The sequence below is a fragment of the Lissotriton vulgaris genome, chromosome 6 (genome assembly GCF_964263255.1).
Source record: "Lissotriton vulgaris chromosome 6, aLisVul1.2, whole genome shotgun sequence".
NCBI lineage: Eukaryota > Metazoa > Chordata > Amphibia > Caudata > Salamandridae > Lissotriton > Lissotriton vulgaris.
In genome coordinates, this window is record NC_141694.1 from 431,127,825 (window position 1) to 431,142,187 (window position 14,363).

At 39.6% G+C, this 14,363-nt stretch overlaps 1 protein-coding gene across 1 annotated transcript in view; it reads right to left on the minus strand.

Annotated features, from left to right (window-relative positions):
- BMP5 (bone morphogenetic protein 5) overlaps window positions 1-14,363 on the minus strand; it is a 469,301-nt gene that overhangs the window by 60,378 nt on the left and 394,560 nt on the right. The window contains exon 4 of the mRNA XM_086926447.1: window positions 9,512-9,709. Within this exon, the coding sequence (XP_086782573.1) occupies window positions 9,512-9,709 (198 nt within the window). The remainder of the gene's footprint in view (window positions 1-9,511; window positions 9,710-14,363) is intronic.

Below are 14,363 nucleotides of genomic sequence, written 5' to 3' on the forward strand. Positions count from 1 at the left end.
CCGGGGCCAGTGACATCTGCGACGGCAGATGCGGTAAGTTGTGTGGGGTTGGGATAAGGTCCACGATACCTTCTAGATACCTCACACGAGTATTCGAACGACCTTTAACTGGCGTCGAGTTTTAGGTGCCCCCGTCAAGTCAAGGGAAATTGGTAGTAGTTGCACTTGAGGTACGCCTCCGTGCTGTCGCCCATCCCAAGTGGGAGGGGTAAGTCTGGTTAGGGATCTTGACACCGGTTATGACCTTGCCGTTGGCCCTTAAACGTTAGGTTGTACAATTTCAATATGTCAAGAAATGTTTTGTAGGTTGCTAGTTCGGCTAGGAGAACCTCTGTATTAGAGAATCTGTTAAGGTTAGCCAAACATCGCAATATGGTAATGAAATTGTACATAACATGAAACGTTTAATGTTTTAATTTTGTTTTAATAAATACGGCCGGGATGGTCACTCCATCCCACTTCCAAAAACTTCAAGAACTGTTTCCGGTTTCCCTCTTTTTGGGGATTGTGTTGAGAGGGGGTGGCGGGTATCTCGGCCATAAAGGCGAGAGCATTACATTGATGAAAGAAATCCCTCTTATAGGTGGCCGCTCTCTTGTTCTGCTGTCTCAATTCTCAAATGTTTGCCTTAAAATATATGTTTAATGTAGTAAGCAAACTCGTCTGCAAATCGTCATATGGCCTCCACTCATATTATCACAGTCGCTGTTTTATTCTAAAGGAGACTGAAGAATATTAGGAATTGAAATTACGAATTGGTTGAAATTTCCAGTGCCTATAGATATAGTATAACAAGCACCAATTTCTGGACTGTTTTGCTGAACCTGGCATCAGCATTGGTAATCACATCCAAAGGATAATGCTCCAGGAAGGAGTGCTCTAGAGCTTATGTGGAAATTCTACACATTGCTACTAGTACAATGTGAGTGGGTGAGTGAGAGAATGATAATTACGCACTTATATAGCGCACGACTACCCAGAGGCATCTTGGCGCTTGTACGAATACCACTGAGGAACCCTTCATGGCCTTTCCCTGTAAGGAGCCCTCTCCTGGGCACCCCCAAGGTGAAGTCAGGCATACTCAGCATTGTTGGGACCATTGTAGAGATTAAGCAACCTATTGCCCAGAGGTGCAGAGTGGGGCTCATGATCAGAATAGGCACTGAGGCGAGAATTATCAGGTCCGAGGAAATTGAGCCCGCGACCCGCAGAGGCAGGAATTGAACCCTGGTCCCGGCCAGACTACTGCATCAGGGTCTGCCGCTCTAACCATTGAGCCACACTTCTCTGAGGTATTCTTTTAGAATCACACTAAAACTTTTAAGGTGGGAGCATTTGCAGTTATTCTACAAAATTGAAAGAATGTTTCTGTGAAAAGCGTGACAAAAATATGTAAATATTTATTGGGTTTCATAAATCCATGACCACTGAATTCAAGATAATAGTTGAGCTCCCAGTCAATTATCAACCACTTTCCAAAATTCCAACTTTGAACATATTGCTGAAAAGGAGATTTTAGGCCACCATCAGAGCTGTCTTTAAGGCAAGGGTTCGTTAAATATGATATCAGACCAGAGAGAGGACTTTGATGGCCTTCTGCGAAAGGAATAGGAACACTGTGAACTCTGGTTTGTATTAGCACAAACAAATCTATAACATCATTATGTTAAAATGTTAAATAGCATTTCACAATGTATCATATGCTGCTTCCCCAGCACACTGCAGACCTGGCAGTGATAGATGCATCTTTTTTTGATATCTCTGTCTAATAGAACAGGGCCCTGCAGATAGTTCTGAATTCCAATATGTCCCCAGACAGTCATTTTACTATTGAGCAGCTGTAGCAATTAATTCTGTCATGATTACGAAAAAAGGAAAGTGTATGAGTTCGCTCAAGGATATAAGTCACCCAATTAATGGTAAATGCCATCAGTATGATGATTAAATATACATGTGTATCTATATCATATGACAGTATTAACTTCCCTCCTTCAATACAGGTTTATGTTGTCCTGAAGACAAAATAGAGTGCTTTACGTGAGATATGTTCACCCTCTGATTTGGAGCATTTACTCTTCTGTAGTGATATCTTGGTTAGATCTATTCTAGTATCTATTTTATCTATCACATTCCGCCTACTTATTCTCCTGGAAAGGGTTGGTGTTCGCCTACTCATAGTCTTTCACAATGTTGCATCTAGGTCCACTTTCCTTTCCAATAAACATTACTTAAGTGCTTCCTATTACCAATCACATACTTTATTCAAATGATTTGAAAATGTTCCTCTTGTTTGTTTTCTACTCTCTTCTTGATATTATAGCTGGTTGTTTTACTTTCTTCATTAATTCTCAGATGGCAACTCTATCGCTTCATTTATATTTAATTAAAACAGAGATGCTATGTTTTCTGGCTTTAAGCTATTAGAGAGTGTCCCGTTCTTCTACTTCATTATTTCATAATCTTTCAAAAACGTTATAAATAATCTAGACATGTTCCTTTATTTATTTGTTTTACCTCAATTTTTCTTAGCTGCTCATACCAATTTACATCAACATCACTAACATAATCATTTTGAATTTGCAATGTCCAAGCTAATTAAGATTATTCTGTGCAACCGAACTTCTTTTAAATGACAGCAGACCTTTTATTCAAGTCCATAGTGAAGAACAGCTGACAACACTAGCATGTTATTTACTCTAATTTCTGATAAAAGCTAATATAAATAATGTCTAAGGGTGCATGAAACATCTATATTTTAATATGTGGATCAGGCATTGTAATTGTAACATTGACTGAGAGTGCTGAATACAAACACAGCTTCCATTTCTTTTTAGATCTGTCTAGCACTGACCCTTTATGTGATGTCTCAACATTACTTACGCAATGAACAGCTTTGGAATTTTTACAAATTAGAATAAAATATTTTATCAGTACAAAAGTTAATAATTAAGCGTTTCAGAAAAAAATAAATGCTGTCATATACTTATTTCAGTGACAACTGTTTACTAAAGTGATGTAAAGGAAATGGGCTCTCTGTATTATGACTTTTTATGCACGTGCACCAGCCTTTCTGTAAAAGAATCGTGAAAGCCTGCAATTCATTTTCACTATGAGAGTAGCCACAAGACACTATCCATGCGATTTGAATCTTCTTACATGCATTTATCAAGAAACAACATTTTATTTTGTTTATTAATTTAGTTTGTTTAGGGGTGTTGTGTTATTTTTTGTTACTGTTTGTTTAGTATTTTTTTCATGTGCTATACACTATTAAAGCAACCAAGCTCATGTGACTCCCAGAGACAAGATGACCCATACAGGATACAGATGTCTTCTCGCCAGTGACTAGTCACCAACAGCAGAATCAAGGTTGCCTTTAAGGATGTATTGGCTTAAAAAGGGCTTCACTCATTTATTGACTCATTTGATGTCATCCCTTTATGAAGGGCTTATTAGGACTCTGTCATTTCTGCTTCATCACCATAATCTTGTCACCTTTTTATGGGTTCTATTTTTACTGGTCCTGTGAATCCATGGACTGTGGCACTGCCATTCAGCACTATGCTTTGTCTGCAAAATGAACCAGTAAAATTGGTTTCACACAATTGGGTTATTTAACTTTCAATTAAGGCCATTGTATATTGACACAAAGGCTGCACAAATCGCCATAAATTTAAGGTCATACATGGGCTGAAGTTAAGATTACAAGTAGTACTGCAGTGTCAGGTGGCAAGACAACGTGTCTTTGCCATGCAGAAAACATGTGTTTAATATATTTGTTCATTCACTCCTAAAGTATGCCTTGTACGCCCATACGCCTCGGGGCGTAATGTATAAACATGTGACTTGCTTGATATTGGGGACAGTATTATAGCCTTATAGCCCGCCATAGCGGGCTATACCGGCTATTAAAGGCCCGCTGAATCGTTAAAGGCCCGAGCCGAAGGCGAGGGACTTTAACGAGACAGCTGGACTTTAATAGCCGGTATAGCCCTGCTACGAAGGGCTATAAGGCTATTAGAACATTCTGCCACTAGAGGGCAGAATGTTCTAACAAATTAAACAAAGGGTTCTCGAAGCTCGAGGGGATATAAATCCCCTTTAGCTTCGAGAAGCCTTTGTAGAACATTGGAATGTTGCTCTGCGGGCATTTACCGGCCCGTAGAAGCAGGGAGCACTCCATTGTCTGCAATGGAGCTCCCAACATTCCAATGTTCTAAAACCTCATATTGTTCAGTTACAAATAGTTATTTTCACTGTGTGAGTAAAGCTTCATTTTCCAGGAACAGGTCTAGTTATCAATAAAATCCCTTTTTCATATCCAGACAAGTGGATACTTAGCCATTTGGGGAGAGAGAGAACAAAGTCCAGGTTTCAGGGGTCTTCTTTTGATTTGCAATTGCCAAACAGTCTACCAGGATCTGCAACCACTGATTCCCAAAGCCATACCAGACTTTCTTTCTCAAACTTCACCTAGAGTGAAAATCAGTTCTAGCATGGAAGGGGAAAAACTGTATAACAATAGGGAAGTGACAAGAAGAAGAACTAAAGTTCCAACAGTTGGAGGAATATTGGGACCTGTTGGTTGAGGGATTCGTGGAAGATTTGTAGCATACAGAAATAGGAATTACTGAAAAAGGAGGTTCGAATTATGTGATAAATTAGCCATGACTGGGTGTAAGCAATTCCCCATTCACTGACTTGGGCAAATGATAAGACTGCCTCTTTACAACCAACCACTCCTGGTCTTGTGAAACAAACATCGGGAAGAAAGAGGACATGCTTAATATCTAAAGGAAAAAAGACTCAATGGCTTCTGACTGTTGATGGCAGCCAGGGACTTCAACTATTCTCCAAATGTCAACTGGGTGGCCTCCAGTTACCTGTCAAAAATACATAAAACAGAAGGATTCCTGACTCCAAGAAGTCCCACCTGACCCCTGATCACGAAGGCCTGGATCTTGCAGAAGGCCTGGCTGGGGAGACAACTGGTGCCTGGAAACCTGCCCGGAGGCCCTGAAGAAGAATTTTCCCAGCAATTTGAGAAATTGGAGACTCAATCTTTTTTGTTCTCCTCCAGAGTACACAACGGATGTATGACGTTACAGCGCATACTTTTACCACGCATGCCTTTACTATGCGGTTTTTACATCGCAAACCTTTACAACGCATAGCGCTTTGGGGTGCTGGATAGTGAAAACTTTAATTTACTATTCCAACTCCAGTACCCGTGGACACTAGGGAAGGTGTTGGATAGTAAATTAAACGTATTCCCTATCCTAGAGCGCCCCCCCAATGCAATGCATTGTAATGGTTTGCGATGTAATGGTTGCGTTGTAATGGTAGTGCGTTGTAAAGGTTTCGTTGTAAAGGTTGTTCACCGTACACAACGAGGTTCTGAGGCTTCACTACAGAGAGCACAGCCTTGGCTGGTCAGAAAAGCAGTTTGTTCTGCTCGCAGCTTTTCCTGCGCTGAAAACAGATTCTGAGAATTTACAGTAAAGGTATGTGGATTCATAGAACCCTTCATGGCAGCATCCTCCACCTTGCCCTTCTGTTGGATTTTGTGAATCAAGAAATCCAAAGCTAAAACACTTGACTGGAGAGAGGCAGCAAATCTGCCCAAGGGGTAAAGGAACCTCAGCCACTTTGGAATTCATCTTTGTAATGCTCCTCTAACGGCTTCAGTTTGAGTGCATTAACAATATACCTTAATTTGAGGCCCTCTCATTAGCATGAGTTGCCGGTTTCACACTTACTACAGCATTGCCATTCATAAATTGAGGTCTAAATAGATGTAGCGCAAATAATGGAAAATACATTTATACCTATTTGTAAAAACCCACCAAAGCGATTATACGCATAACCATATCTGGCCATGAAAATGACCCTCACAATATGTAACTGGCTATTTATAACCCAAAAGCCCGATTCTAAAGAGGGACCACATGACATAGGCAGGCCCAAACAGTACAAGTAGATACTGCATTTGCAGTTTTGGCTCACCTTCCAGCTTTGATAGGTGGAAGGATTTTAAAATTGTATTTTTTTGCGTATATTTAATAATATCTAATATGTATCTTGTGATGTAGAGAAGTGTTCTTAATCATGTGTTTTAGTTATGTCAAATTTGTGTGTGACATAGATGCCATCTTTGTCACTCACATGTGCTTACTCACCCCCATGCACATCTTGTTCCCACAGGCTCCGCAGCTCACAGTTAGACTGGGGTCATATTCGTTTTATTGTCATTGCTGTATTGTTTTTCCCTTCTTCACATGAATGACTTTCCATGGTGCAGATGTATTTTTTTGTTTTTGTTTTTTGTACTCAAACTCGATGCAAAGGTATCAGAGCACTTTGCAAGAGCACCAGTTGCATTACAGGCGGACACTTTCATTTTTATGCGTGGAGATTTTGAGTGATTTGGCTGAGACTCGAACCCGGTTACCCAGCGTTAAAGCCGGCCACTCTAGCCACTATGCCACATCCTATCTCTAAAATTATTACTTGAAACTACATCTTTCATTTCTACACTGGAAGTATTCACTTGAAGAAAGTCTTATTGTCAATGTTTGATATTTTGTTTGAATATCTCTAGATCATATTAGTTTAGAGGGTGCAGAATAAATATTAATAACGGTGTTACTGCTTGCTTGCTAAGGCAATATGACTTATTTTATATGTGTCCTGATTTGCTGAAGAAATTATATATTTGTTCATATCACAATGATGAAATGTAGAAATGTTGATTTAATATGCAGGGGTTATTTATAAAAGATCCCTTGATTTTGGGAGTGAGCTAGAGATTTTTCTGAGCTTTCCTGTGCTGCACGTGATGTTACCCAATTTTCTAATGATTTTGCTGCCCATTGTGACTTGGAATATTTTCAGATTTTTACATAAATATATACCTTTTACTTTGAGACCTTCCATGGCATTGACTCTATACCCCCTACTTTTGAATATTTATAGTACAAATGTTAACTTTTCATTGATCTAAAATTCAATAATCGAGTGGACCCCATTAAACAATTAATTGTTTTATTCTTATTAATCTTTAGGAAGGTCCTTAACACAGGGCTATTTGCCTCATTAAATTGAGGTTAAACACAGTCTCTGATTCAGTAAACTGTGGGAAGACTGATGAGGTAACTTTTGAGTGTCTAAATTTGGGGGTAACATTTTGCTCCCACAGTTATGCAATGTCTCTCAAGAGACTTGGATATTATGATGAGATTTGAGTGAGTTCTCTCTGACACGCAGACATCACCCACAGAAGCACATCCATATTTAGGTTATATAAAGAGGCGGTGCCTGTCAATGCATGAAATTACATTCCCAACTAATTTAGGGGTTGGAATACATTTCTGGCCTTCACTTCTCATGCACTTCTCAAGCCACGGAATAGGGGGTTATATGCACAGCAGGAAGCAACTGTGTCTCCTGTCTGCTTTGTGCTTTCAGCCTTCAGAAACTTTGTAGTAGGTCAGAACTGCCATAAGTAAACAGGAGGTTCAGCAAGCAATGTTAATGCAGCAATAAATGTCTTGGCATACCCTTAAGCACAATTCATTGATTTAGCAGATACATGTGGGAGAAGATAAGACTTAGTGGCAAGACCTGATGGACTTTGGAACATGAGGAGCCAGATTTGAACCTCAGTCTCAGCTTTTGGTCTCAGCTCAACATCATGCTATTCTGAGTAATTCACTTAACTTCCCTGTGTAACCTCACGCCACCAAACGAAATGTGTAACCTTGTCTAATTATGTTGTAAAGTACACTAAGACCCTTGGGCTAGGGCGGCACCATAAAAAACTGGAAAAAATGTGTGCTAAGAATATGTATCCACATGCACAAGTCTCTGTAGATCATCATCAGTACAACGTTTGCTTTTGAGATATTATTGCTGTGAACTCCGTCCTTTTGAACTAACTCTGAGTTCACATTTTCCTGGGATTTTCTTGGCGACCTCTACAAAACATAACACTACATTTTGAAATGGGCGGTGAAAGAATTTCATTTTTATTTGCATGGACTCACTCCATATAAATAAGGCAAGCTCAGAAGAGCTGATCTGTGGTGTATTTTGCCAGTACTTGAAAACATTTTCCCAAGGGCCAAAATGTATGGTCCATGGCATGACCAAGTGCTGCATTAATACCAGCAGAGTGAGTGTTGGAGTGGTGTTCAAGAAGCGAACCACATAAATGGTATCGGCAGTGAGTTGTGGAGTTATTATGTGAATCAAATCATATACTTCAGGTGCCTTTAGCCACTTATTCCTATTATGTGATAGAGGCGGGCAAGCAACTGAAAGCTTGAGCCAAGCTTAAGCCAGAGGCAAGGCTCTGACTCAAGCTCAGTTCGAAGTACTCTTGAATCCCCAAAAACAAACAAAGCCTTCATGGGACTTTTGTCTGCCACCCATACTCTAACCTCATGAGCCAAGAATGAAAGATGATGTATTCAATTTTGAAGTAAGACATGAGATGGGAAAGAGATACACCTCTAGTGGTTGAATTGTCAATCCCTACTTCCCACTTGAACAAATTGTGGGATCCTGCGCAATTGTTTTATTTCACTTGTCCTCCTTTTTCTTCATTGAACATATCAGAGTAGGAGGGATGAATGTTTCTAAGTTCATTACTTGAAAACTATAATTTCTAATAAATGCCTCTAAATAGAGTGATATACCATAATGTACTAAGTTGAAATACGTTTGCATGTTAATGAAATACACTTTTTGGAATTCTGAAGAGAATTCATCATCTTTTTACATATTTGTTGCATAATGTCTTTAAAATTAACTTGTTCCTAAAGATAAGTGGTACAGGACACCTTATTTTCTCTGTTTCTTTTACTTTAGTTAACATATAAAAAAGTGTTTAGCCATTTAACTGTTTTTTCAATGTTATTGCTCTGTCAAGTAAACAGCATTTCAGTGTTGCCGTTCAGCATAGGGGTTCATGTGAAGATCAGGAGAGTAGAAATTACCCCCGGCCATTATTTGAGCATTCCTGGTTTAGATAATGTGATACTTCCACTTCCTAGTGAACGTACTATCAACCTTCCAGCAGTACAAACAGTGCTTATTTTGAATTGGTGGTTTCAGGTGGAGACTGCATCACTAATCTTTGGGGACCGGCACTTCTTATTCAAATTCAGGTTTTGACCCAGAGCAAGATAGAGAAAAACATGAACGATAGAAAGGAGGAAGAAGCATAGGGAAAACAAGGGATGAAGAAGAAGAAGCAATAGGGAGTTAAAGGAGCAGGGAGTGTGTGGTGATGGAGGAAAAAGGCATGAGGTTGGATCGCCACTACGAAGCCTTGGTATTTGATAGCCCTGGCATTCAGTAGCATAGGCACCGGGCTTCTGAGCAGAACTTTAGGCCACATATTTATTTTTAACAAATTGAGCACACCACCCTTCTCAATGATGACAAACCATATTTGACTTCAAATATCCACGCATATAATTGGACTGAACCTATGCATGTGTCTTACCTCCGATACTTGGCGTCTTTGACGATTGTTGTTGATTAGAAGTTTTGTTGCGGTTATGGTTTTTCCTTTTGGTGTTGGCTGCCCTCACAGAGCGCAGCAGCACCTCACTTGCTCTGAAGAAGGCAACCATGAATGGCTGCTTTGACTGTGGTCCATGTCTTCCAATCAGACCGGCTGATTTTACATTGATACTTCGACCTAAAAACAGATCATTTGCAGCACGTTTATTTAAATGTCTATCCATTTATTACATTTTCATGCAAGTCTCATGCATGTCTTCATGGATATGCACAAGGGAACATACACAAATGCAGATTGTAAAATAATGTGTTAGAAAATCAACACAATTTTCTACATGTGCAGATAGGAAGATGTGACTGTGCTTCGGCTCCTTTGCATATTCTGAGCTTTCAAATCAATTGGGTAGATGGGGGTTTCAGATGCACATTTTAGCCCATTCCTCATTCATAGTGTAATACACTGAGATATGTACCTGGTGCTCTACAGCAAGCAAGTTCCTTGCTGGGCTGCTGCATTGGAAGATATCACACAAGTAGAAAGTAGAAATCTTCTCTTTCTGTATTTCAAAACCCTGTAATTCAGTGTTAATGCAGACATGAGGACTGTAGTACACAATTTCTAGACTGTCTTGTTTTCAGTGATGAGTGTTGGTGGATTTCAGTGCTGTTTTCACAGGATTTTCCAAGCCTTTGGAATTCATTGCTTATAAGAATTTATGCAACTGCCTAACCCCCAAAATAGACAAAACGTGTGTTTGTACAGTGTATGCAAAACATGTTGTTGTTTTGCAGTGATTGTTATAAAGCACATGTTTAATTTAAAGCAGAAGTGATGTACGGTATGTAGTGTCTTCCCATGGAAAGCATGTCCAACAGACTTATGTTATACTATTTTAAGCATAGAAGGTCTGTGTATTTCACTTTCACTCGCACTGACATCTCATTACCCTCTCTCATATCTCATTACCTCTCACACTCTATCAGGACCCTGTCAGATTTGCGAGACTAGGACATGTATTTTTTTTAATGAATGCTGTATTCAAATCTTTTAATAAATAATTCCTGGAAAAAAAGGTGGGATCATTCACTGAATCCTTACTGAATATTATGACATCGAAGGCGTGTTCAATTCTTCCAACAGCATAGTAAATTGTGAAATATTGTAAACATTTTGAACTAGGCCTTGTTAGTTTGCAGTCCTATATTCTAAGGCTCCATAAACTTGATGGTTTACATTTGATAGCCTTTGCTGTTATGCTCTCTCTGCCTGAAAACATTAAGGTGATGCTGCCATTGTGTCAACATTCATAGCTGTAAAGTGTCCATGTGGTAAATGTCTCATTTCAAGCCAGTCCTGTCCTTTTAACATACATCACATTGTATTCTGTGACTTGAAATTTTACTCTTGACATTGTAACCATGGGCTCAAAAACAAAAGCGGTAAAGTGTAGTTGGCTAAGAAGCCAGATTTAGCTGAGGGTATCACACATAACAATGGGACCCCCTGCAGCTTTCAATTGTGCTGGTATGTGAAAAATCCTGTGTCATGTTTTCACTACTATCCCATTTGCATGGTGACAGCACTCTTTTCACAAGTACCTGTCACTATTGCTTGCATTGAATGTTTAAAGCCTGGGGTATTTGGCATGTGACCCACTATCAATAATGACTTGTTAGAAAAGGAGATAATGTATCAAGGGGTTTTAACCATTCTGTGTCTGTGGGTAAATGTGGTTGTACATATTGGGCAAGATTTGTATGAGGCAGCAAAAGATCAAATATGAATTTAATACTAATGCTCCTACTTTTTCAATAGTGTATGAAATAATTAGATCAGATCTAAAACATTCTTCTAAACCCTGCAACTTTAATCAAAGCGCACAAAACTGGAGAAACAATATTTGAGTGACATTCATAAAAAAACTAAATCAGGCAGAATACATTTAGACCACTCTTTCTTGTTGCTACTTCGAAAAACAAAATTACATTTTCTTGGCACTTTGAGAAAGAAATAAAATTACCCATTATCTCACTTTCTTTCCTTTGGATGACATTTTAGTTTGTGGCTGCGCAAGTAATTATCAGTGTTGATATGTTTACACTGATGAGGGTTTTTTCCCTCTCAGTGGTTTTTATCCGTTATTATAACTTTAAACCTAAAACAGAATAGCTTATCAATATCAAAGTAACTATTATTGAATTCCAAACATTGTAGCCATTGCAATAAAATAATACTATGATTAAGCAATATAACACTAAGAAATTGAAAATGTACTAAGCACTTCTAAACAATATGCAACACATTTGGGCAAGGTTCCACATGGAGAAGCTAACATCAGTTATTTGATTGTATAGTGACTAATTTCATCTCTTACTTTTCAGATTGTATCTGGGCATGAGACTAATTTATAAAAGGAACAATAAGGGCATTTTGACACCCTTAATTATGTTTAGTCCTGCATCCTCTGCATGTATACATGCAAATTAAAGTTCAGCATGGGTAAATTAAGTATACATTTTGAGTTGGGGGTGAGGAGTCAGAAATCAAATATGTACAACTTTCAATTAGGTCAGACTGCAAAGTGCTATGCCTTTTGCAAGAGTTGTGGGGGCTGGAAGGGGTGAGCACCAAGGAATCCACTGGGGCAATTATAAATGAGGACAATAAAATCAATTAGTCACACATGATGCACTTGTATCCGCTAGGAAGAGGAACCAGAAAAGCCAGGAGAGGCAAAGGTAGTGTATCAGAGAATGTTAAAAAGTAAAAATAGATATCGTGGTAAGTCTTCAATAAGTTCTCCCAACTATTGTGGGCTAACGTCTTCCAGGCTGTGGACAGGAAGTGGCAGGTGGAGGAACCACCTTGTGGACTCTAATGCCTGGAGCCCTTGCAAGCTTTTCTCTCATTATACACAATCGCCTTCTCACTAACATCTTTTCTACTACTGGATTGATAAGATGATTTTGTGTGCACATGAGCTGAGCTGCTTCAATGTGAACTGGTACTAATGCTACCAGTGCAGAAAACATTCCAGGATCAGAGCAAGACCATAGGGCTCTAATGGAAAACCACCAATATATAGTTCCAACATCCCCAATTATCATCACATAAGATCCCCGATGTACACTAAGGAAAATAGGCAATCCACCCTCAATAAGTCTACAAGCAATGTGCTGCACCATAAAGAGCCCACATGCCCTTGCAAACCCTGTTCTGGATCATTTTTGGAAGCTATAGACATAATACAAATCAGCTTTGAATGATCTGAGCATAAAACTGCTTAATGTTGTATGAATAAGACAGTATTATGAGGATGCCACATCAAAGAAGACAAAACAGAGTCTGGAGACATAAAATGGAATAGGAGACAGGGTATGCGCGAGTGTTGTTTTACTATCAGCCCATCTCCTCATCAGCAGTGACTAAAACTGAGTGTATTACGTGGCTTACCATGCTAGCTGTGCTCCTCTTGCCATCCCAGCCTTACACCAAAGCTAGTTTAAATGGATGTGAGAAGTTTCTTTGCTGAGATCACATCTTGCATGCTAATTCTGGATACTGCTATCATCGGTATTCTCTCCATTCACCTATATAGTTGACATTGACCGAACAGGATTAGATACTGAAGCTCGAGTGTTGTGGCTCAGAGGCTTTTCCAGCCTGTCGCATGATGTCTTTTTCTGGTATCTAGTCACACTAAACACTCTGGTCACACCTCAATTCTCCAAGCAATTCCTGGTAGTATAGCAGAACGTCTACATGCTCATGCCCTGAACATTGATCCCTATCTGAACTAGCAGTGGTGTCCAGGGCCGGCTTTAGCACTGTTGGCGCCCTGTGCGACAATGTTTGTTGGCACCCCCCCAATGACCACCTCTGCCACAGATTCCCTCACTACCACCATTTGACAGTACACCTCAAGTCTCCATAATCACTGTCTCTAAGATGCATTTAGTTTTACAGCGCTACTCATACAAGTTTAAGATGTCAGAACACTTTACATCATACACGCATTGCACAGAGAAAATACATCTTTGGTGTGTAAATCAGTGTATAGGAAATGTTACAAAAGACAAAGATCTACAAGGAGTAGGAGTCACATTTCATCGATATTCGTAGGAAGTATCCTTTAAGAGTCCTTGGACTGGAAAACCACAAATTCTGAATTTAAAATGTATCACTATTGTTAGGGGTTTTCTTTAATAATAACAGTTGATTTCTACCCAAATGAACCCCTTTTGCAATATTAGCCCAACGAAAAACTGGGCAAAAAATATGTAGCTCTAATATTTTCCTTGCAGTTTGCATGAGGCTCTTTTATGGCAGTTAATAGGTCACCACTCTATATTAGGATTTTAACTTATAAACTGCAAATAACAAAAGGATCTCTGACAAAAGCGGTAACCCACTGACCTATTTATATTTTATGCACTTTGTGATGTGAATGGGACACGTTCTTTGCAGCAGGCATATTAACCCTCTGCGCTATGATGAGTCAAAACATTCGCTAGACAAAGCTCCGGTCCCTCTCCAGAAAGAAATTACCAGAGTTGTCATTTTTATTGATGTCTGAAAATTGCTGGAACAATGTACGCGGCCTCAGGTGCTTTTAAAATGATGAACATGGCGCCAGGTGCAGTGGCACCAATCGCACCGCCCTAGAGCTGGCCCTGGTGGTGTCTCCTGGAGGATGCGCAGTAAAGATCTTCGATGACTCAGCAGCATCTGCCCTGCTGTGTGATCTGGGGAGGGATCACAACGGAAGGAGGGCACAGTCTGTAGGTCTACTTCAGACACTCATACTCACCAGCATTGCCACTGTACTGTT